General features: G+C 33.1%; 1 protein-coding gene across 2 annotated transcripts in view; it reads left to right on the forward strand.

Annotated features, from left to right (window-relative positions):
* The window catches only part of LOC129219453 (terminal nucleotidyltransferase 4B-like), a 91,618-nt gene extending 70,209 nt beyond the window's left edge, over nt 1-21,409 (forward strand). The window contains exons 8-11 of one of the 2 annotated variants that reach the window (XM_054853848.1): nt 2,033-2,153; nt 7,652-7,819; nt 18,139-18,277; nt 18,406-21,409. In XM_054853848.1, the coding sequence (XP_054709823.1) occupies nt 2,033-2,153; nt 7,652-7,819; nt 18,139-18,277; nt 18,406-18,861 (884 nt within the window). In that variant the 3' untranslated portion in view covers nt 18,862-21,409. The remainder of the gene's footprint in view (nt 1-2,032; nt 2,154-7,651; nt 7,820-18,138; nt 18,278-18,405) is intronic. The other variant, XM_054853849.1, reaches the window with a different exon arrangement.
* Nucleotides 21,410-21,795: the final 386 nt, after the last annotated feature.

Below are 21,795 nucleotides of genomic sequence, written 5' to 3' on the forward strand. Positions count from 1 at the left end.
AAAAAATTCAGTCCAGTGATGACAAATTGTATAATAAGTTTAATGTGTATATATATTGACTTTTATGCACAACATGTATAAAGAAAACATAAATTAATTTCATGTCCTGTTTATAAAGAGGAGCTGGCTGTGATAGCCTTTTGGCAGGCATCAAGAATTTTTCTCTGTAATTCTTTGCAGAGCATTAACGCATCCATGATCACTTGTGTCATTTCCATGACATAAAAATGTTCCTTCACTAACAAATCAGAAAGATCATTTCTATTGTCTAGGAATGGCTCATTTTTCAATGTAAAAGCTTTTGGTTGTGTGTCACCGAAGTGAGTATCCTCATTGGTCACTCGTAAAAGCTCTTCTAGTGAGTTCTGAACTGTGCGAGTTTAATAACTTTACTTCTGGAAAGAGTTCTGGAACCAATCGAATAAAATGTCTCCAGGGGCTCAAGATCAGTTATTAGCATGCCAAAATACAGTTTATTACGTGTAATCTGCAATCTTAACGAGTTTGGATTTTGAAAGAGAGAAAAATGTTATCTGTTTGCATTGCCGCATCCACGTAAAACCGAAACTCATCCGCATAAAATAAAGGTGTCAAATCTTAAGCCGTGTGTAATAGAAACCGCTTAAAATAAACCCGCCTAAAACAAGGGTCTACTGTATAAGATTGTTTTTACGCGTGAAAAAGTAAAACAAGGAGAAAAACTTAACAAGAAAAAAAAACATAGAAAGCTGGAATTCCGGTAGAAGCCTGAAAAATCTCACCTTTGTAGGGTGTTTAACGATATGAAGCTGGTGCAGGCAGTCAAAGATGATATTCTAAAATCTCGAACCTGTAGGGTGCTTAGGAGTATAAAGCAGGTACAGGCAGTCAAAGATGATTTTCAACAAAAATCAATAAAATTTCTGAAAATATTTTAGTTTAGCAGAAGTTCTGCAGATTTCTGTAAGTTTCAAATGAATCTCAAGTTCCCACAAGTGACTCATCAAATTCAACATTTGGTGCGAGCTTTCCATCAAATTAGCGTAATTTGAGAGAATTTTAGATTGCTGCGGAATTTTCTGCAAAACTCTATCTTGAGTTGGAAAATATTTGTAGAAAATCTACAGTTTCTGTAGCATTTCTGCAGAAAATTTGTTTAGTTTTTGCCTTCACTTTGAACAGAATTGTTCTGCAGCTCAGGCACATGTTCTGCAACGTATGTTGCAAATTTAGGAGTATTCTGCTTTGGGGAATGTGATGGTGTCATAATGTTGCCTAAGTGTGCTGTAACTATTGATAATGCCAATCAATCAATTCCAGTTCATTTTATAACATAACGTGGCCATACCAATTATCTGATCGACTATCAGAAAAATTCGAAGAACTTGCTTACCGACGCAATTTCAACATTTAGAATTTTTGGAATAGATTAATGAAATTTATTGGTTCTCTTTTTTACAGGAAATGAAATATATGTATATAGACATGGACTTTAGAATTCTGGTATTGGGGTGTCTTACTTTATACCCAGTCAATGTAAAATGTGCCTTCACTTAAATTTCATTTTTTGTATTGTTTGCATATCAAAGTAAAGTTATCATCAAGATAAACAGTAAAATGGATTCTAAAATCTTTAGTTGGCATTTTTATTGATTTTTAATATTTGATGTCTTAATGGAATGTTAGTTGGAGATGTCTCATTCTTGTAAAGAATGAAAGACTATATTTTTCTTTTATATTTTGATGTAAAACTTTAATAAAAATTAGAGCTGTCTCCATCTTACATCAAGGTCTTCAGTTAGAATGGTATATAATCATTGAATAAATAAGAAAGTAGTGTTGAAAATTTTTGTTTTAAGCATCCCATCTGAAAGTTTTGTGGGTGGTTCATATAGGAAAATAATCTTTATCCGTAATGTATATATTTGAGTTGCTGATATTTTAAATATTTAAAATGGGGATTTCTAAACTCTTTTAATGTGCCCTATTGTACATTACTATGGTTTTAAGTAAACAATTAAAATTAAATTACTTATAATTTGTTTGATTTCAGGTAATGATATTGGAAGAAGTTCCTACGGTGCACTGAATGTAAAAATCGCTTTTGAATATGCTTATAAGGTGCTCAGTGAAGCAGTCCGTCCAAGTAATAGCTGTGTTGTTAGAGAAAATAGGTAATTACGCTTTGGATTAATATTTTATCTATTTTTACCAAAAGGCTTGCTTTGTTTTAATTACATACAGGACCATATCTGCAGACCCCACAGTGGAGGGGGGGGGGGCTCATCCTTTAAAGGCCCAATGGTCCAAGGAATTGGAAAAAAAAACTAGCAATAAGACTTACTAACTTTGCAAATATACACTCCTGGCCTCTGGGAAAGGGCCCTACAGATTTTGTTGCAAGGGGGCACAAAATTTATAGATCCGGGCTTGATTACACATAAAACTTTAGTTGCCTGGTTACAGAAGAGGCGATGCTCAAAGTTCATTTTGCAAGATTTTAGTTGTATCAGTTTTGCAGTTCTCATTTTCATAATGCAGGGACCAATCCTAGGATTTTTTTCTCACTACCTATTTTTGTGAAAGTATTGCGTCAACATCCGCCGAGCATTTTCAAGCAATCTATCGTGATTGCGTTCTTCCCATCAGGATTTTTGCTGACTTACGTGTTCTTTTTAAGGTAGAAAGAAGAAAGCAACTTCGTTTCGTGAGTAAGGAAGGAAAATGGCTCGAGAATGGCATAGAAAGTGTCGGCATTTATGCATTTTGAAATCTGAATTCATCTGCTTCCATAACACTCGCTCATTTTCGTCTACTATGCCATCCTATCACTTAAATCTTTATAACTTTTTGTACGCTATTATTTTCAACCCTTCTTGTATGTATTTTATTTTTTGCTGAAGACTTGTACACTCATTGTTTTGTCACGCCATTTCACAGCCCATTTCTAGCGATCGCGCAAATACTCCTTCACCTCTTTTCTGCCCCGACCTTCCCATCAGGATTCATGCTGAGGCACATGTTCTTTCTTGAGTAGAATGAAGTAAGGAACTTTTTGCTGTTGGTGAAGAGGGTGAAATAGGAGTGGAGGGGCAAATGCTGGAGAGTGACGTTGGGTGGGTGCAATTGTTAGAAGTAGCTTTTGAAATCCATTTGCATCTGCTTCTGTAACTCTCTCATTTTTATCTGCTATGCCATTTTACTGAGTAGACTTGTTGTAGACTAATATTTTCAACCATTCTTATACTTTTATTTTTTTTATGAAGACTGCCAGTCCCATTCAAAAGTGTTTATCCTATTCCATCCAAGTTAATTTAAGCCAACATCATTCTTCAAATCTAGTTTTAATGCTGATCAGGCTTACCAAAGATATGGCTCTTGAAGAACTTAAGAAATTCAAACTTATTTTAACTATGCTGTGCTATTTTATTTTGACAGACATGTAAATATAGGAAATTAAAGATGCTTATATTCTCAAACCATGACATTGTTTAAAACTTTTTATCAATTAAAAAATCTTTTTTATGCTAGTGCTTAAAATGACCATCAAAGCTCAAAAAGTTTTAGATTGGGTTTAATTTTTTAATGATTTTTATAGAATATACCCAGCTGCTCTACAAATCCTCCTCAAATTGTTTCTGCAAGGTTAGCCACATTGATAATGTTATTTTGTAATTATGGTGCCCAATGATTCAGATTGTATTAAGTGTTTATAATAATATGGAAGTTTTATAGCATTAGATGTCACATTATAAAGTATTAATTTCATCTGATTTATGGGCTATGGGAAATTGAAAGTGGTAAATGGAATTGATATATCTGTTGAGGTGGTAGTTTAAGGAGGAAATTTATTGCGTTCCAATACAGAATGTTTTTTTCACCATCTTTTTTGACAAACCAAGAGGGGGGGGGGGGTAATCAGTTTTAAAAGGTTCAACTTCATTTCATATCTTACGCTTTGTAAGAGCTGATTATCATTCCTTGGGGCAAAGCAAGTGTTTGCTGTTCGACTTCAACTCTTCACATAATGTTGCATATTTTGAAACTAACATATATTTTTTAGCATATGCTATTCCAGATTTTTCCTATTTTGTAGTTCAAAATTATGCCTAAATTTATATTTTTTGAGAGTAAATTTCCTTTTCCATACATCAAACATGATGTAAGCCCCAAAAGCTCTGAAGCCTATTTCTTGTCTGGAACTTTTTTTTAAAAATCTATGAAGGTGATCTTTATTTTTTTAAATAGTTGTTTCAAAACTTGAAATGCTCAAATTCATTTTTGTTAAACTTTACATTACCTGATGCACTTCTGATTATATTCTTATGAATTGAAACATCAAATATGGCAGTATGATAATTACTACCTTACGCTAAGAAGTAAAGTGAGGTTAAGAAAAGTATGAAAATTACTGTAATCGATGGAGATCTGCAAATATTTAAACCTTTTGAACGTTAGTATTTCAGGCCTTGCCCATTCAACTACATCTGGCTTGAGCATAATTTCAAAAAAGAATAGACGATCCAGAAAAAATGCTTTGTTCATCTTTTCCTCTCTTAAGATGCATATTCTTTCATACCCGGGGGGGGGGAGGATTATGGGGCAAGTTGCGCTATCAAAACTTTTGCTGGCGGGAATCATTTACGTTTTTAAAACTTTTTTATTCATTTACTTTGAATGAAAATTGTTTAGTTTATTTTATTCTGTTGAAATTTTATTTCATTTTTTTATTTAGTTTGTGTGTATGTCATTGGTGTAGAACAGAACTTTTCTAATAATATAATAATAGTTAAGTAAAAATAAACAAATAAATAATAAATATTTTTTAGAAAATAAATAAAATAATAATAGAGATAAAAAAAATAGAAAAAGGAAAGTGGGTTTAGTAAAAATTGGTGGGAAGGGGAGGATTTCCGCCATTGAACTTGGGAGGGATGGGCACCTCTGTTATAGCCTAGTAGTTAGTGAAGTTATATCAAGGTACAAGCATTTGATTGAGTCGATAGTTCACGGACTGGCTCTGATAAGTTGACTTCCGATCAGCTGAGGCTTAAACAAACCCATTTGTTAAGATAGCTTTTCTAACACTTATTTTGAGTTGCAATACCCATTATTACTATCGTGCAAATCAGAGTCGCCCAAAATAAATACTTACATAACCCAAACATGGCTTTCATTGAGTTATGAAAGCCATGCTACTCCAGGAATCAAATTGCTTCATAAATTGTTGAAATGGTTTCATCTTTTATTCGCGATTGAAGTTTTGATGTTAAAAGTAATTGTTCAATTTCTTTTCCTGGTACGACTGTTGGTAATCCTCAAATAGTTTCAATACATAACTCAAAATGTCTTCTAAAAATTTTCATTCCCAGTCAAGTCAAAAGAAAATGAACTGTGAATTTATTTTTTAAATGGTGGCACTATTGGGCCTATATATATATAAATTGGGCACTATTTTCATTGCTTTATAATCTGCAACACCAAATACAGGATTTGTTTACATTGTACATGGTTGTTACCAACGCTTTTACGTTAATTGTTGTCAAGATGGTAGCTGTTGAAGGGCTTGCGCTATGAGCATACCATCGTAAAATTTTACATCTAAATATTAAAGCTGAATATGTGTTGACTTGATAGAAAGGAAATCTAATCTCCATGTATTTATTAATCTATATTATGCATTCATCAGTTAGATGTGAAATTTAATCAAATTATAGAACAAATGTTGAATTTTCAAAACTTTGAATTTTGGTAGCAGCCCCTAAATATCATTTTGTTAGTCTAAAATTTTTGTAATAGTCTTATTTTAAGACATAAACTAAAATGGGAAGATGCCCCATAAAAATTTCAAAAGTTCATTTCTAAGGACCACCCTAATGTAGGGTGTTAAATAAATATTCGTGTGTTGTACACACTTTCAAGTGTTAGAAAGCAAGCTTTTCCTTAACTTTGCTTTATTTCATCTACAACACCTGCAGAATGAAATATATAATCTTTTTGCATCCTTAACTGGGACAAGGGCAGACTAGGTCCCTTGAGAGGGTGCCAACCTTGGGGGGAAAAAGGGGGGGAGTACGAAAAAGGGGAAAAAAGAGGGGATAAAATTAAAAGCTAAGGGGCATTCAAGAACTAAAAAAAAAGTGTCAGACTTGAGGGCGTAATGACGTGTAAGCAGGAGGGCGCATTGGCCCATGGACCTGTCCACCCCTGAACTGGAGTATGATTGTTACTTTTAAAAGTATTTACCATTCATCTCTAGTACCTCTACTTCTTATACCATTCTTAGAAAAGTAGAATTTATATTTTACAGTCTCAATTCTATTAAATTTTGGACTATTTGTTTAAATTTACTGAAACAGTAAGACATTTTTAAGATTCTGAACTGAGTTGTGAAAAAAAAAAGTGAATGCAAACTTTCATGTTGTTGAGTGTTCAAAATGCTGAAATGAAAAATAATCAAGTACCTTTGTGCTGAAAAATAAAACAGTCAACACCTGATAATCCGTGGAATTGGGTGGCAGAAATGCCGCATATAAAAAAATCACCTCAAAAAGGCTAAAATGTGGGAGTAGTAAGATAAAAATTATTCTTCCTCAAAAACTTGGTTGTATTGGCGTAGAATTTTTTCTGCAAACACTGAAAATATACACAGAACAATAAAAATGTTTTGTATTTTTGTACAACTGAACTTAACATCAATGAAGAAAATGCAATAAATAGAAGTTGAAACTTAAATTTTCAATTTAAAAAACAGCCAGAAGTATTTGCTTTTTGCTGCAAAAATACATGTTCTTGACTGTTGATAGACTTCCAGATTACTGCATGCATGTGTTTCCAGGTTTCAAGAAACACCTTTTTCAATGTGAAAAGGTGAGCTTTTGGATTTAAAGACATCTGTTAAAAACTTTTATTGGATGTCTTTGCATCCAAAAGCTCACTTTTTTTGCATTGAGAATGGGGATCCCTTAAACTAAAAAATATGTGTATGCAAGAATATGCAAATTTTGTGTGATTTAATGTTATTTCTTTTATTAGTCCTTTATTCTATATTTATGTCTTCTAATATGCAATGAGATGATTCTGGAATTCACTTTACTAATAATAGGCTTAAAATTTTTTAGAACAGTTTTTGTATTTAAAAATGATTCTTCAAACATTAAATCAAATTATATATTACTGTTGATGTTACCTCAGCAAAATTTTTTAAAATAATGTTAAAAAATTTCTTGAATAACAAGTGTAAAACTGCATTTTGTGAACTTATTTATCACTTTTCTTTTTAATGATTTTTAAAATTTTCCAAATTATTGTGGATTTGATTACCTTCTATTTTTAATCATAATCTTGCTCTGATTGTGTATCTCCTTTTTTTTTTTTTTTCTTTCCTGCTTATGTGTGTGGGGAGTAAGAGCTTGTCAGATTGTAAAAAATTCTGCTCTCATCTACTGTATCAAAGAGTTCATTTAAATTGAAGAAAATTTTTTTTAATTATAATTTATGTTTTCTGTTATTTGATATATTTGATTTCATTTGATTGAAACTGAACTGAATTTTTCTTCTTCGAAAAAAAAATTTCTTCCTCATGTAAGGCTTATAGGGGAATAGTTTTTTCTCTAAAAGTTTTATTAGTTTCTGATACCTCTAATTTCCTGATTTATCCATTTCTAAACAGCATTTTGGGCCGCATTGTACGTATAACAGATGAAGTTATAGACTCTAGAAAGTCTTTGAATGATACATTCCTTATTGAAAGCATTGATGCATGTCGGGATATTCCAAGTATTTTTCCTGTTGCCAACTGTCCTGTTTTGAATAGCGTTGAAGAAAAAGTGAAAACTGCGTAAGTATCCTATGATTATTCATTTTTTCATTTTGTTTTTAAGAACACCTCTTTTTCCTTTCTTAAAATTTTTATGTAATATTTGATCTGCTTCTAAAATAAGTAATAATATGACGTAATCAAGTATGCTAATAATTAGCTGTTATTGTGCTTTTCAAAATGATCCTGTTTTGACAGTTGAATTTTCATGAAAGATTTGATTAGTATGTTCAGTACTGTCATAAAACTGTTTGATGAAAACTTAATGAGTTATAACAGAAAAAATGTAATCAATTTTAAATGTTGCATTCAAATTCTTCAAACAAGTGTCGTGTTAGTTGGAATGAAGTCAGGGTATTCACAGGATTCCCATGGGTCAGTAGAAACCTGGAACTCTCGGTTAATTTTATTTACTTAAAAGAGTAGAGGAGAAACATTACTTTTGTCAATAACCTGCAAAAATGTGAAAATAGACCTGGAAAATTTTTTTCTCTTGCATTATAAATGTCTGTGGTAAGTAGGTTAGTTTGTTCTTTATCCACTGCATCATTACTTTATATGAAGCTTACTCAACCGGAAACCTCATAATAGTGTAATAATGAAATAAATTTAAATAAGTAGCAATTGAAAAAAAAAAACATTGGAAAACTTGTTTCTGGATGCAGAAATTGTTTGCCCTAGTGTCCTCTTTATCAAAATGTGTGGGTCTTATAACCTCCCAAAATCTTTAAAAAAGTCGCCAAGTTTAGAGAGATTGAGTGAATAATGGAAGACATCTCTTACACGATCTGTAGATGGATGCAGAAAGTGAAATTGCATTATCAATTTCTTGCCAAGTCTCTAAATTTGGCGCTTTTAGCAAACTTCAACTTTATATTTCGATAATGGGCGAATGAGGGCAAACGGTTTTTAAATTTTACAGAGCTAAAATATTTTATAAGAAAAAAATTCTATATAACATCATGCATTTTTCATAAAATACTAATTTTAACTATAGACCATTTTTGAGTAATGTATTTACAGATATTAAAAAATGATACCAATGATATATTACCAATAATATTACTGATATGATATTTAATTTATTTTAGTCAACACATGCAGAAATTTTCAGAGTAGGACCATGTTCAGCAGTTATAAAAAAAATTTTAGCAAAAATTGCAATTGTGTCACAATGTTATTTGTTGTAACTGATGATCCTGTCACAGTCTCACTCTGAAAAATTTTGGATGTATTCATTGAAATCCTGTTGCAATGAACTTCAAGAGACCACAAATTTTGCTCATTGTAAGGGGAATTTTGTCGTAGTAGAATTCAAGCTAGATAATAAAAATTAAATTTGGACTGGAAATGTATTGAAACTGATATTTAGTTGTGACGGGATTTCACTGATAACACTAGTCAACAAAAAAGAACTTTTATCTGCATCCTGATTTTATTTAGTTGATTCCTACTGATTTTGGGTCAAGAAAAATGAATATGGTAGTGGATTTTTTTTATTAGCCTGAAAGATGCGCAATAACCACACATTGATTTGAAGGTAATGTTAAAAAGGAAAAACTAAATCCTGGGCAAAATTAAATGTTATTAAATAGGTCCTGTTTTATTAAGCAATGCTTATTTTTGGAAAGCAGTGATTGCTTTTGGCATATTGCTGTAAACGCCTCATTTTGGATTGCTTTTTTGTACGTCAAAGAAAGACCATCTCTTATAATAGTTCAGCAGCATTTGATGAGCATTAACTCAGCCCAATGACCCTGATGTCTGAGTTAAATTGAGTACATATGGTGGTGAACCCTTTCCTCATGCTCATAGCTTTAGTTTTTAAACAAAATATCCTGGAAGAAATGAAGAAAATAGTTTCAGAAAAACATTCATCAATGGTAACAGATCATCCGCAGGAATCGTTTGACCAACTGTTTTTATTTCTTGTCTTCTCATAAATACTTGTAATATACCCTTTGAAGGCTTCTTGTGTGTTTTTTTTTTCTCCCCTTGCATTATTTTTTTTTTTTTTTCAAAAACACTGATTTTTGTAATTGCATGTATTTGAAGTGCCGTTAAAAAATCCCTCCTTAACCTTAACCCTTCAATCAAGGGCGCCCATATAGGGGGACAAGGAGGGGCTCGAGCCCCTCCCCCCCCCCCCTTTGAAATTATGACTCCCTTGCTTTTAGTACTTTTTTCTTAGCTAAAATGCAAAAATATTTCTTCTCCAGTCATTAATGAATAAGTTATTAAAAATGTCAAATTTTAATGACTCTAATCTGTCTTGAAATCAGTTTCCACAGGGAAAATATCCAGCTAAACCACAGGGAAAATATTTGAGCCCCCCCCCCCCCCCTTGCAACTTTGCATATGGTCCCCCATGCCTTCAATATATCTCGGAAATTTTCCTCTAAGGTACTAGAAAATTGTCTTTGTTCACAGCTTTCATGAAGTTCTATATTATTCTTGGTAGAATAAGGAAGGCTGGAAGCAGAAATGGGTGAATGTACCTAGAACTCCAAATTTTTGGTATTTCTTCACAGAATTTAAATTTCTTGCTGTCCATTTCGATTTTCATGTAGTGAGATTTTCTATCCCAACTTGAGGTCAAAGTTTAGAAGAGAGTTTGTCCGATGAGAGGGGGGTGGTCTGCCAGGAAAAAAAGCATAAGTGCAAATTCACTATCCTATTTGGCCGTATATCTTGAAATCTAGAGCTAATCTCAACTTTTTATTGTGATTTCCGTGTTTAGCGAGGCAAAATACTTCGGAGATAGCTGTTTTTGAGCCGGATACATTTTTGGTGTTGACTAGCGTAATCAAAAATCATATACTTTTTCAGAAATTTTGAAGGAGCTTTAAAAATGAAAGCAATGACACATAGCTGAATTGAAGGGGGCAGCATCCCGAGTAGTATCAACTCATCGGCTACTCATAGAAATCCGATCAAACTTTGATCGGCGGATGATCGGATTCCGATGAGTTTTCATCGGAAATTGCTCCAATATGTCTCGGCAATAGTAGAATCCGATCATAGAAATACGATGAATTTTGCTCCCTATACTGATGAGATGTGGAGCAATATACGAGCAGTGCTGTTCCAAGGCGAAAATTTTGGATGAAAATACGATGAGAAGTAACAGCCGCGATTTAGGGACAAGCAGGAGGAAAACAACTCAACAGTGGGAAGGGAGTTCGCCATCTTGGATGATCACGTGACCCTTCCGCCATCTTGAAAACTTTCAGAAGGGGTATTTTCGGATGACGTCATTTGGGACAATTATTTAATATTTTTTTATTTTTTTTAATTAACTTGTTTACTTACACTCAAGAGCCAAAACATTATGACCACCTGTCAATAACAAGTTGGCCCACCTTTGGCGCACAACACAGCTTCAACCCTCCTTGGCATGGATGCCACAAGTCCTTGGTAGATGGCTGGAGACAGATTGTACCAGATGTTTAAGCAATTGTTACGCAAATCCGAGATATTGCGAATTGGTTGTCTTTGAACTCTGACCTGCCACCCCATGACATCCCAAATGTTTTCTATCGGATTGAGATCCGGTGAGTTAAGCGGCCAGGACATTAACTAGAATTCAGCATCATGTTCCTCGAACCACTCCATCATAATTTTAGCCTTGTGACACGGGGCGCTGTCCTGTTGGAACATTCCATTTCCAGCTGGAAAACAGAGGCCATGTAAGGGTGCAACTGGTCCACAATGATGTTCAGATACCCTGTGGCATTCAGGGGCTGCTGTACCACAACCATGGGTTCCAGAGACGCCCAAGAGAACGTCCTCCAAAGCATAATACCGCCACCACCGGCCTGTGTATGACCTACTGTACATTGAGGGAGCAACTGTTCGCCCGTAAGATGGCATATCCTGTCACGGCCATCGCCGTAATGCATGACAAAACGTGATTCATCTGACCGGGCAACTCTGTCCCACTGAATCATGGACCAGTCTCTATGTTCCCGGGCCCAGCGCAGGCGCAGTTGGTGGTGACACTTGGTCATCAAAGGCACAAGAGTGGGACGTTTGCTGCATAGCCCCCATATCCAACAGTGTCCGCTGAACAGTGTGCTCCAAAACTATTCTACTTGGCCCTGCATTGTATTGGGTTGTCAGCTAAGCCACTGTCTGGCTCTGGTTTTGCTTAACCATGCGAGACAGTCTCCGACAACCTTTTTCTTCGATAGCGTGTGGACGTCCAATACCATGTCGCCCGCCTACTGCTGGTTTCACCGTCATTCATCCACTTTGCATAAGTACTAGCAACTGCAGGTCGCGAACAACCCACGAGTTGTGCAGTTTCTGAAATACTTGTTCCGAGCCTTCAAGTCCTTTACAATCTGTCCTCAATCAAAGTCGCTTAGATCCGCAGCCTTTCCCATCATACACAGAAGTAAGTGAAAGAATGATTCTCTAGACTCTCCAGTAAGCAGTTGAATACCACTTCCACCTGATCACGTGCCTTACACGTCATCCAGGCGAGTTCATTTCAAAATGTAGGTGTGGTCATAATGTTTTGGCTCTTGAGTGTATTTTCTTATCTATTTAATTTCTAATTTATTACTTTTATTGAACATGATTCATGAGTTTAACCTAAATTGCTTTGACCGGGAATTGAACCCTCACCTCTGGAGTACGAACTTCGTATGCTAACCACTAGACAAGTAATGTTCTAACCAAGGAGGAAAATAATGTGTTAAATGGGAAATCATTTGTGGCGTCATCTATCGGGGGCCAAGGCCATGACAGATTTCTGAACAGAAAGATAATTTTATTCAGTGAATATGCTTGTGGCACCAGCTACTGAAGAGTCGGAGTCGATCATTTTGTCCGCAAACCGAGTCGGAGTCTGTAATTTTGGGAGTCAAATTGAACGGAGTGGAATTGTTTTGGAGATAGAGAGTAGTCATTCAAGAGTCAGAGTCGCATTTTGTTCACAATTCCAGTGAGGTAATCAGGGTCGGAATCGTGAAGTTGAATTGATTTTGCAGCAAGTCGGAGTAAACCTTTCCAAAATCCAGGAGTCACATTCAGCGTCAAAGTCTCAGTCATTTTTCCTCCGATTTTCAACCCTGAATGTTGATCCGTATAGCCTTACGTTTGATCAATCGTCAGATATTCGATTAATAAAACTTATCCTATTTTAACAGTTGGGAGATTTCCAAAAATTTTAGATTGGGAAAATTTTTATCGGAAAATTTAAACGACCTACTTTTTTCCGATGAAATGTAGGTCGTCAAATTTTAATCGGAAAATTTGATCGTTACAATGTCTTTTTCCGATGAAATGTATGTCAGCAAATTTTCATTGGAAAATTTGATCGTTACGATTTCGTTTTTTGATGAAATTTCACTCGGAAAATTTTCATCGGAAATTTTGATCGTTACGATCTCTTTTTCCGATGAAATTTTGACCGGCAAATTCTAATCGGAAAATTTGATTGTTACAATTTTGTTTCTCGATGGAAAAACAGCTCATCGAAAACCGGTTCTCAGATTCTGATCGCAACGATATCAGCGTGCGTTACGCGATGAGTTTAGGAGGAGTTGATGATTGACCAGATGCTACTTGGGATTATTGAATAAGCCCCCCCCCCTCCCATGAAACACTATGACATTGTATTTACTTATGTGTGTGTCTATTTGTGTGTTTATAAGAAACTCTTTTTACCATGAAAATTTTCTTGCTATGTCACTGGCGTGAAATTGCAATATATGTACGAAGTTTGTACTTCCTTAAAAAAAACACTAGAAACCCTTAATTTCATCACGCAAAATTAAGGTACCTAAAAAATCCTTAATTTTCTGAAAATTTCCTTAATATTTTAAGAACTATATTAAGTTTGGTCAACATTTTCTTATTTTTTGTATTTTCCCCTCTCAAATCTTCATCCTCCTCGACATCTGCCGAAAATGTATGTTTTGGAAACAGACCAACAATGTCAAACAAGTGTTTTGCCGAAAATTGTATGCCTTGCTTGAGATTTCAATCTTTTTGCATCCTGCAAATATTTCTATCATTTTTAATGTTAGATGTTTTTTCCATCATATGCTACTTTGTATCTGCTTATTTTCTTCGGTTTTTTCAATAATATTTTTATTTCTTAAATTTAGTTTAGAAAAAATTCAGAAGTCAGTCAAAAAATGTGGTTTGACTCCCACAGTCTTGGATTGTATTGAAACTTGGCGTAGTTACTTTTTTTTTAATGTATTTAATAACATTTTCAAAATATTTATGGTGAATCTCTAATGGTTTAGGATTTACAGCCTGTAAAAATTTTTGGAATTTCATGATTAAATGAAGCAACTTTAAGTTCTTTTGATCCTGAAATAATCTTCTGCCCCGTGGCTGCCGACACGGCAACATTGTCGCAGAATGAGAGAGTTTGTGCAGAAAGATTTTGCACTAAAGAGAGAAAAAAGGAATAGGGGGGGGGGGAAGTTAACAGTAATAAAATCATTCTTCAGAACAATACCAAAAGAAAACTGTTTAATGGTAAAAAATGTAACTGGACTATGAATTAAGGAAAAGGTCTGATTTCCTACAAAAAATTAAATAATTGCAGCATTTTACAAAAAAAAAAAACTTTGAGCGCCAAATCGAGCGATCATTGATGACTGTGGTAGTCTGCAACATCGGATATCGGGAGGTATGGCATGGATAGAAACCAGTTCTAACCAGAACTTCTCACCACGTGGAGCAATTTTAAAGCAACCCTGTGTTGATCAAAGAAGTGTGGCTGGCAACGCACATGTTTGTGTTTACCTCTGTTGAAAAATTAAGTCCTTAAAAAATTGTTTATTTGCCGTGTTGCAAGTTGCAGCAACAGAAAACAGATGGAATATTTGATAAATTGTGTTCCATTTCGGGCTGACCAATAGTTATGCAGATAGGGGTGCTTACATGAATGAAAATCTTCTCTCTTTGGAGGAGTTATAGATTTTTTTTTCTAAATGCATACTCTAATTAAATTCTTTTTCTTCGTATGGAAAGGGAACTTTTGTTTGCCCCAGTACTTGATTTTAATTCTTTTTTTCACTTGAGGGAGAGGGCAGGGGTGCCCACTTGAGAAGGGTCATGGTGCAGACTGAGACATTAAAATTTGTAAGGATTGGGGAGTTGTTTTGAAGGGTATTTTTTCTTTGGGGGGGGAAGGGGTCCTCGATATTGAAGGGGGTTTGCCCTTAGGGGAGGGGGTGCAATCCCGGAGTGGGATTTCTTTTTTGCTTTAGTATTTTAATAAAATCCTATTTTCTTCTGGGGATGGTTGAATTTTCAATTTGTTCTGACTAAAATGTGTTTTTTAATTTATTTTCCTTTTGGGGAGAGGGGGATACTTTGTAATCTTGTGTATTGCATTTTTTTTTATAGGAGGGTGCCCTTTATTCATTTTTTTTCCCTCCAAATCACATGCATGTTTTAGTTTTTTTGGGGGGGGGGGCACCAAACTGTAATGAATATTTTAATTTAAAATTATTTTTTCTTCGGATCTTATTTCTTTGAGAACTGAATAAATGTTGCATCTGTATTTTTCTGGTATTGAGAACTACAGATAAGTGCTAAGAGACAAAGACTGAAATCTTAAATATGAGAGTGGCATCTCTGTTTAAATAATCACCCCTGCTATAACATAATAATTTACGCTATTATTATATAAATTAGCATAATTTATATTGCTTTTGGTTAGATTTGATTTTTTTCTCCACTTACCATGGTGTTAATATTTTTTACCATATAGATTTAGCTCAAGGTCACCCCTTTTTTTTCCCATACTGAAAACTGAATTCTGTTGGAAGCCCTGATACTGAGCTTTAATGCTTTTCGTTTTCGTATAAAGGAATTTACCTAAACAAGAAGCTGTGTGAAATTTGTTAATAAATGAATAAAATTTTCACTTGAAATGAATTGCACTTAAGTTTGTCCATTAGTTCATTTTTCACTTCACGGAACATTCTTGCAGAAAGAAATTAGGTTCAGAAAATTTGTCGCAGAAAGTAAAATAAAATTCTGCCACAGGGGTCTTCTGAAGTTTTTTTAAACCAAGTTTTGAGTTCAATGTGCTAGGAAAAAGGATAACCAATTATTTGTATATTTGCAATACTCGATGTGAAAAGTATGTTCTACCATATAAGGAAAACTTGAATTTTTCCCTCTGTTGTAAATTTTTACTTTATAAACAAACCTATTTTTAAATTTACATTCTCATTTTCAATTCTTCAAATTCAAATGTTTTAATTTAAAAAAAATATTTTTCTCTAAAAAATATTAAAAATTGACATTGATTGATGCAGCCAAATTGAACTCTGGCTCCTTCACCCCTTTATTCAAGGACTCAGGGGTTACAAATTGTTGCCTCTCTTTCAAAAGTTAAATTTATATAAAAATGAACAAACTTGCAAGAAATGGTGCAATGCAGCAAATTTGTACAAGATGAGATATTAGTAACAATAACAAATGAAAAGTAATAGTAACAAAACCATAGTTTAAATGTCTTGGAGAAGAGAGATTTTAGTTCTTTTTCTTCAATTTGCCGTATAATGTATACTAAAAAAAAATTTTTAATTCTTTAATATACAAATAACTTTCTACAGTTATCCCCATTTTCCTGATCTTTTTTATAACTGAAATTTGAGAGATAAATACTATGCTTTAAGAACAATACGGGCAATCAGGTAGTATTAATTACTACCTAATTGTTTGTAACGTAATTAATTGTGAAACATTTCGTATTATCTTTGAAATTGGTAAATTAGCCTTTTTGTTGAATTTTGGAATGTCATGGACTCCCGGAGTAGTTTTGATCTCGTCCCTTTTCTGCATGATCTTAAAAATTCTTTTTTATTATTTCCACCTTTTTGTTCTCTGCCCACTCTCAACCCTGTGATGTAATTATGCTTAAAAATATAATTCACTGTTAATAGGGCATCACAGTCAATTGCGCCTCTCTCTGCATTTTGGGAACAATGTTATACATTTGTGGATGTGTGTATGTAATATGGATCAAGTACTGTGCATACTTGTTATACCATTGCTTGGCTGCTAAATCCGTTTGCTGTTATGAGCTATCCTGTTTTAGCTTTTACATACTTACCTTCCTCCTTAGTTAGTTTAAATGTTTGTGTGAGTGTTTTTAACTATTATATACACTGGTATTGTTTTTACCTATTTTGCAGGTTATGCATAATTACTGTTCCACCCTATTCCATGGATAATCGAGTTTACTCTACATGCTTTGTTATTTTTTTATGTCTGCATAGTGCCAAAGAGTTTGGTTAATTTTCTTTGATCTGTCTTATTGTCTATTTCTTGTGGGTTTTTTTTTTTTTTTTTTTTTTTTGAGAAATGTTCGTGACAGAAAAATATCGTCATTTGCACCCCTGACTTCGGAAGAAGTGAGTTATTTTAAACATCAAGCCATTTACTATGTTGAGAGTGGTTCAGCCTGTAATTCATTACATTTGTTTTCGTAATTACCTTCATTAATTTTTTCATCGACTTTTGCTTAAATATCAGCTGCAGTACCTTGGGAATTATCTCTGAAAAGATAGCATTGGTGTCAACAAGATAAGTTTCAAATTCTTCTCAACTCCATTTTTTCCTTAAAGCGTCAATTTAAGTCATTCTTAAGATTTGTCCCCTTACTTCTTTTTGTTAAACACAACATCCCCTTATAGATCTTCACTGCCTCAACAATGTGATCTTTCCTGCACTCTCTACCAACATTTAATTTTTGAGTTTGTATGTTATTTTCTATGTCCATCCATATGGTTAGGGATCTCCTTTAACACAGGATTCTTCAGATTTTTTTAAATGCTGATACAACCTAGCTAGCACAGTAAGGTCAGCGTAATAAAAACTGAAACGGCAAAATAAAACATAAGTTACAAACCCAGACTAAACGAAATTGCAACCAAATGAACAAACTTGGCGAGAAAGCAAAAGTAATGGTTCTTTGTTGCAATAAAAATATCAAAACTGAGATGAAAAGATGAAAAATTAAAGATTACAATGTTAGAAGGAAAGTTAAAAATACAAATTTTGTCACAATGTTGGGAAAAATAAGAAAGATGGAAAGTAATATCTGAGATTTTTTTTCGAGTCGAAAATTATTTAAATGCCTAATAGCAGCAAGAATGCAAATATTAATAAAATTTGTCTTTGCTTAGAAAGGTGTAATTTGTTATATAATTCCACTTATGTAATATATTGATTAGTGTGTTCATGTAGTCAATTCGTAATTCTCTCTCCAGAATATTTAAGCAGTATTGAGAGAGACGTAATTTATATATGTAAATGCGCTTGGCTGCTCACTTGACTGCTCCTACTTTTTTTAGTGTACAATTAAATGGGACCACTGCACAAGAAAGTGAAATTTGTTGCAGCTCTTGTTCCTCTGACAGTCATTCAATTCATTCATCTTGTGTATCTTCTAGATGTTCCAGCAGTTCAGGATCCAGTATGGCTAGTGATACTGTAAGTTTTCTTCCTAGCACTCACTCTTTTTGAAATGTTACCTTTAGTACTAATGTATTTTATGTATGTTCTAGTTCTAATGTATTTTATGTATGTTCTAGTTCTAATGCATTATGTGTATGTTATAGGATTCTGATGCTATGCCAGATGCTCTTCCTAATAAGCAAGATGCCGAAAAAGAAACTAGTCCTAAATCTGATATTTCTGTGAAAGAAAAAACATTAAAGTCGAGTGATATCAAAGCTGTGAAGCATAAAAGCATTGAAAAAAAGTTAAGCAATTTACATCTTCAGTGTAATGCTTCAGGTGATAGTACTGTACAAAGCACAAGTGAAAATGGAAAACTAGCAAAAGATTTGAAATCAGGAGCCACAAATGGATATTGGATAAAACCTAAAAAATATTCAACAAGCTCACATAGTCAACCCGTAGTCAATATTTCTCAAGCAAATGGAGAAATCATTTCCCCAGTGAATGTAACTTTTCAAGGCCTCTCAAGCCGTAAAAAATCTGCAACAAAAAAAGAACCTGTGAATGGTAGCATATCGAACAAAAAAGATGGACCAGTACTTGTTGGACGGTAGCATATTTACTTTTATTGTTACTCAAAAAGTCTTCCATTTGCTTTGTGTTATGGGTTGGGTCAGTATTTAAAGGTTGATCATTTGATTTGAGTTTAAGCAACGTTCATCCATCCAAAATCCACATGAAAGGATTTTGTGTTCTCATGTGCATTAGTGGGAAGACCACTTTTCCATTCCAGCACAAAGTGGCAAAATATTCTGTGATTATGTGCTGCTTTACAAAAGTTAGATGGTGATAAAATAAGCACCACCTCTTGACATTGCCTATTACTGTCACAATTTTCTAGCTGTGATGAGACATTGGAATTTTTTCCAGTTTGTTAGAAATGTAACTATTATGAAGAGAATAAATTACGGACACAGTTGCTATTTCTCATAAGCAGCTACAGATCTATTTCAAAACTTTCTGGGGTCCATGCTTCAATAATAGTCTTGAATGACTTTTCCCTTTATGTAAGGGGATGTATTTCTTACCTATGAAAAGTGCTGCTGTGTATGTGAATGCATATATAGTGATTCATATAACATATATGCATTTGTATGTATAGGTTTGTATGAATGTATGAGTGAAAGGTTAAGTGCATGCATGAAATTATAATTGTTCCACCTGAAAGTTTGAAAGATATGAATGTTTTATGTACCAAAAATTTTTTTACCTAAGTCATGTTTTTCGATTCTGCTCATTGTAAATGAAAGAATTCCTTTCTTATTGTTTTATCATCAATTTTGCTGAAAAAGTTGATTGATATTTTGTTTTTGATTTGTACAGCAATATATTCTTGGGGTTTGGAAGACTAGACTTGTTTCCCAAGTTTTAATAATCTAAGTCATGAAAATAGGTATGGTCGTGAAATAAACTAGAAAAATTATGTACAATATTGTACTATCAGGGAAGTGCCTTCTATTTATGTACTTCTTAGCTGTTTAGATTTCTTTTTTGTACTTGACTTGCAAAATATTCTAAGATGTATTTATAATATGTTGAATTCAAAAAAATTGTCAGCATTTTAAAAATTTTGGTTGAATTTTTATTTTTTCAGGTATTTTTCTTTTAAGTAGATAAAATTAAGCATGCTGTTAAGTTTTGAATTTTGCTACTAAATAATTCAAACTTCACTCATTTTAACATTAATAATTTGAGATATTCTATATAATTGATTCCATTTGGTGTTGTACTTTTATTTTTAATTTGGCACGTAGCATAGAACTTATTGATTTTAATAATATAATGTTAAAATTTTACAAATAAAGGCTTGAAGTGATTTTAAAATATTTTAATTAGCTAAACATCTGTATACTTATTTTATTCTTACAAGGCAAAAAGTGAGGTTATGTCTTTCATAGTGTACATCAACACACATTGTACTCGACATTTTCCAAATTTTTAATATTTGCTTTACTATTTTCTTCCATATTTGAGTGTGCGTTATTGAGTATTTGGGATTTATTTCACGAGGGAGGGTAATATTAGTGTTTTTTGTATTGATAACATCATACATAATGAGATCTCACTTTTAAATTAGTTTCATGCTAATTTTTTTTTAAAAATACTTTCAAGAATTTCAGTGTCCTGTCATGTAACAGTAAATGTATTCATCCAACGCAACTGAGACATTGTTAATTAAAACTGTTGGTATATTTTGTGTAAATGTCATCAGTCATATTTTTTTAAATGTAGACTTGAGATACTTGTCCAGAGTGTTCAGATATGACTGTTTAGAGAAATTTAAACAATTTGCATATTGAAATTCAGATGTTCAAAACATTTGACACGTTTTTTTAACATAATTTTGTAAACAAACAGTTATGCTTGTCAGAGAAAGTCATCTTAAGGTTTTATATTGAAAGAGTTTTCTTTTGTTGTCATTTTTGTGAATGCATCCAACTCCCACATGTGAAAATCTTTTCAATCTACTGTCATCATTATCTGCTGAAAAATTTTTTGCATTTAATTTGCATGGATAAATCTCATTTAGCAATAACAGAAAGAGAGAGCATAACTATTTGTTTTCAGTTTTATTGGTGCTTTATCATCTGTTGTATTTTTCTTAAGTGAATGAGCAGTAGTCTGCATTGTCTTTCGTGCCTCATAATCATGATACTGGATACCCATCTATAGTCAAGTGTTCAGTTATTTAAATTGCTTATTTATTGTTGCATGATTTCCTTGTACATTTCATGCAACTTTTTTGCCATATTTGTTTCTTTATGGTGTAGTTAAAGTTTACAAGTCTTTTTTTTTTTTTTTTTGAACTATTCTTGCATGCATTTGCTCAGCATTTGATTTGCATAATGATTCCACTATTATGATGTTTATAGAGTTCATTATGAACTGAATTTGAATATTATTTGAACAATAACATTATAATGTATTAATTATATCAGCCAAAAATTATTCTATGTTAAAGCATCAAATTATATGAAAAGATGTTATGTTGTTTGGCCTTCTTTTTTTAGGCATTGTGCTAAAGGTAATGTGTTGAACAACGTAAAGAAAATATAAATTGTACAGGTTTAAAAAAAAATAATAAATATTCTAAAACCTTTTTAAAAATGTTTGCTGTTATTAATGAATAATTTGTTTCTTCAAAACAACTGCATTATGCTCAGTCAAAACCTAAACGTAAATATTTATCGGATGAATTTTAATGACTTATTTTAAAGATAGTTCGATATTAGAAGCAAGTATAAATTGTTTTAGTTGCATTCAAAAATTATTTTCTTGTAGTAAAAGCAAACTTCACAACTGTAATAGAATATTTGCCTAGTTTGTTTCTACAACATATTTCAGCATACAGTGTGCCAGTTAAATTCAAATATGCTGTTGATTTTTTTAAACAGTTCATAATTAATAAGATCTAATATGATTGCAAATGCCAACAGAAAAATTCAGTTAAAGTTATTGCAGGGTGATGACAGGAGCTGTGAAAAAAA

The sequence above is a fragment of the Uloborus diversus genome, chromosome 3 (assembly GCF_026930045.1).
Source record: "Uloborus diversus isolate 005 chromosome 3, Udiv.v.3.1, whole genome shotgun sequence".
NCBI lineage: Eukaryota > Metazoa > Arthropoda > Arachnida > Araneae > Uloboridae > Uloborus > Uloborus diversus.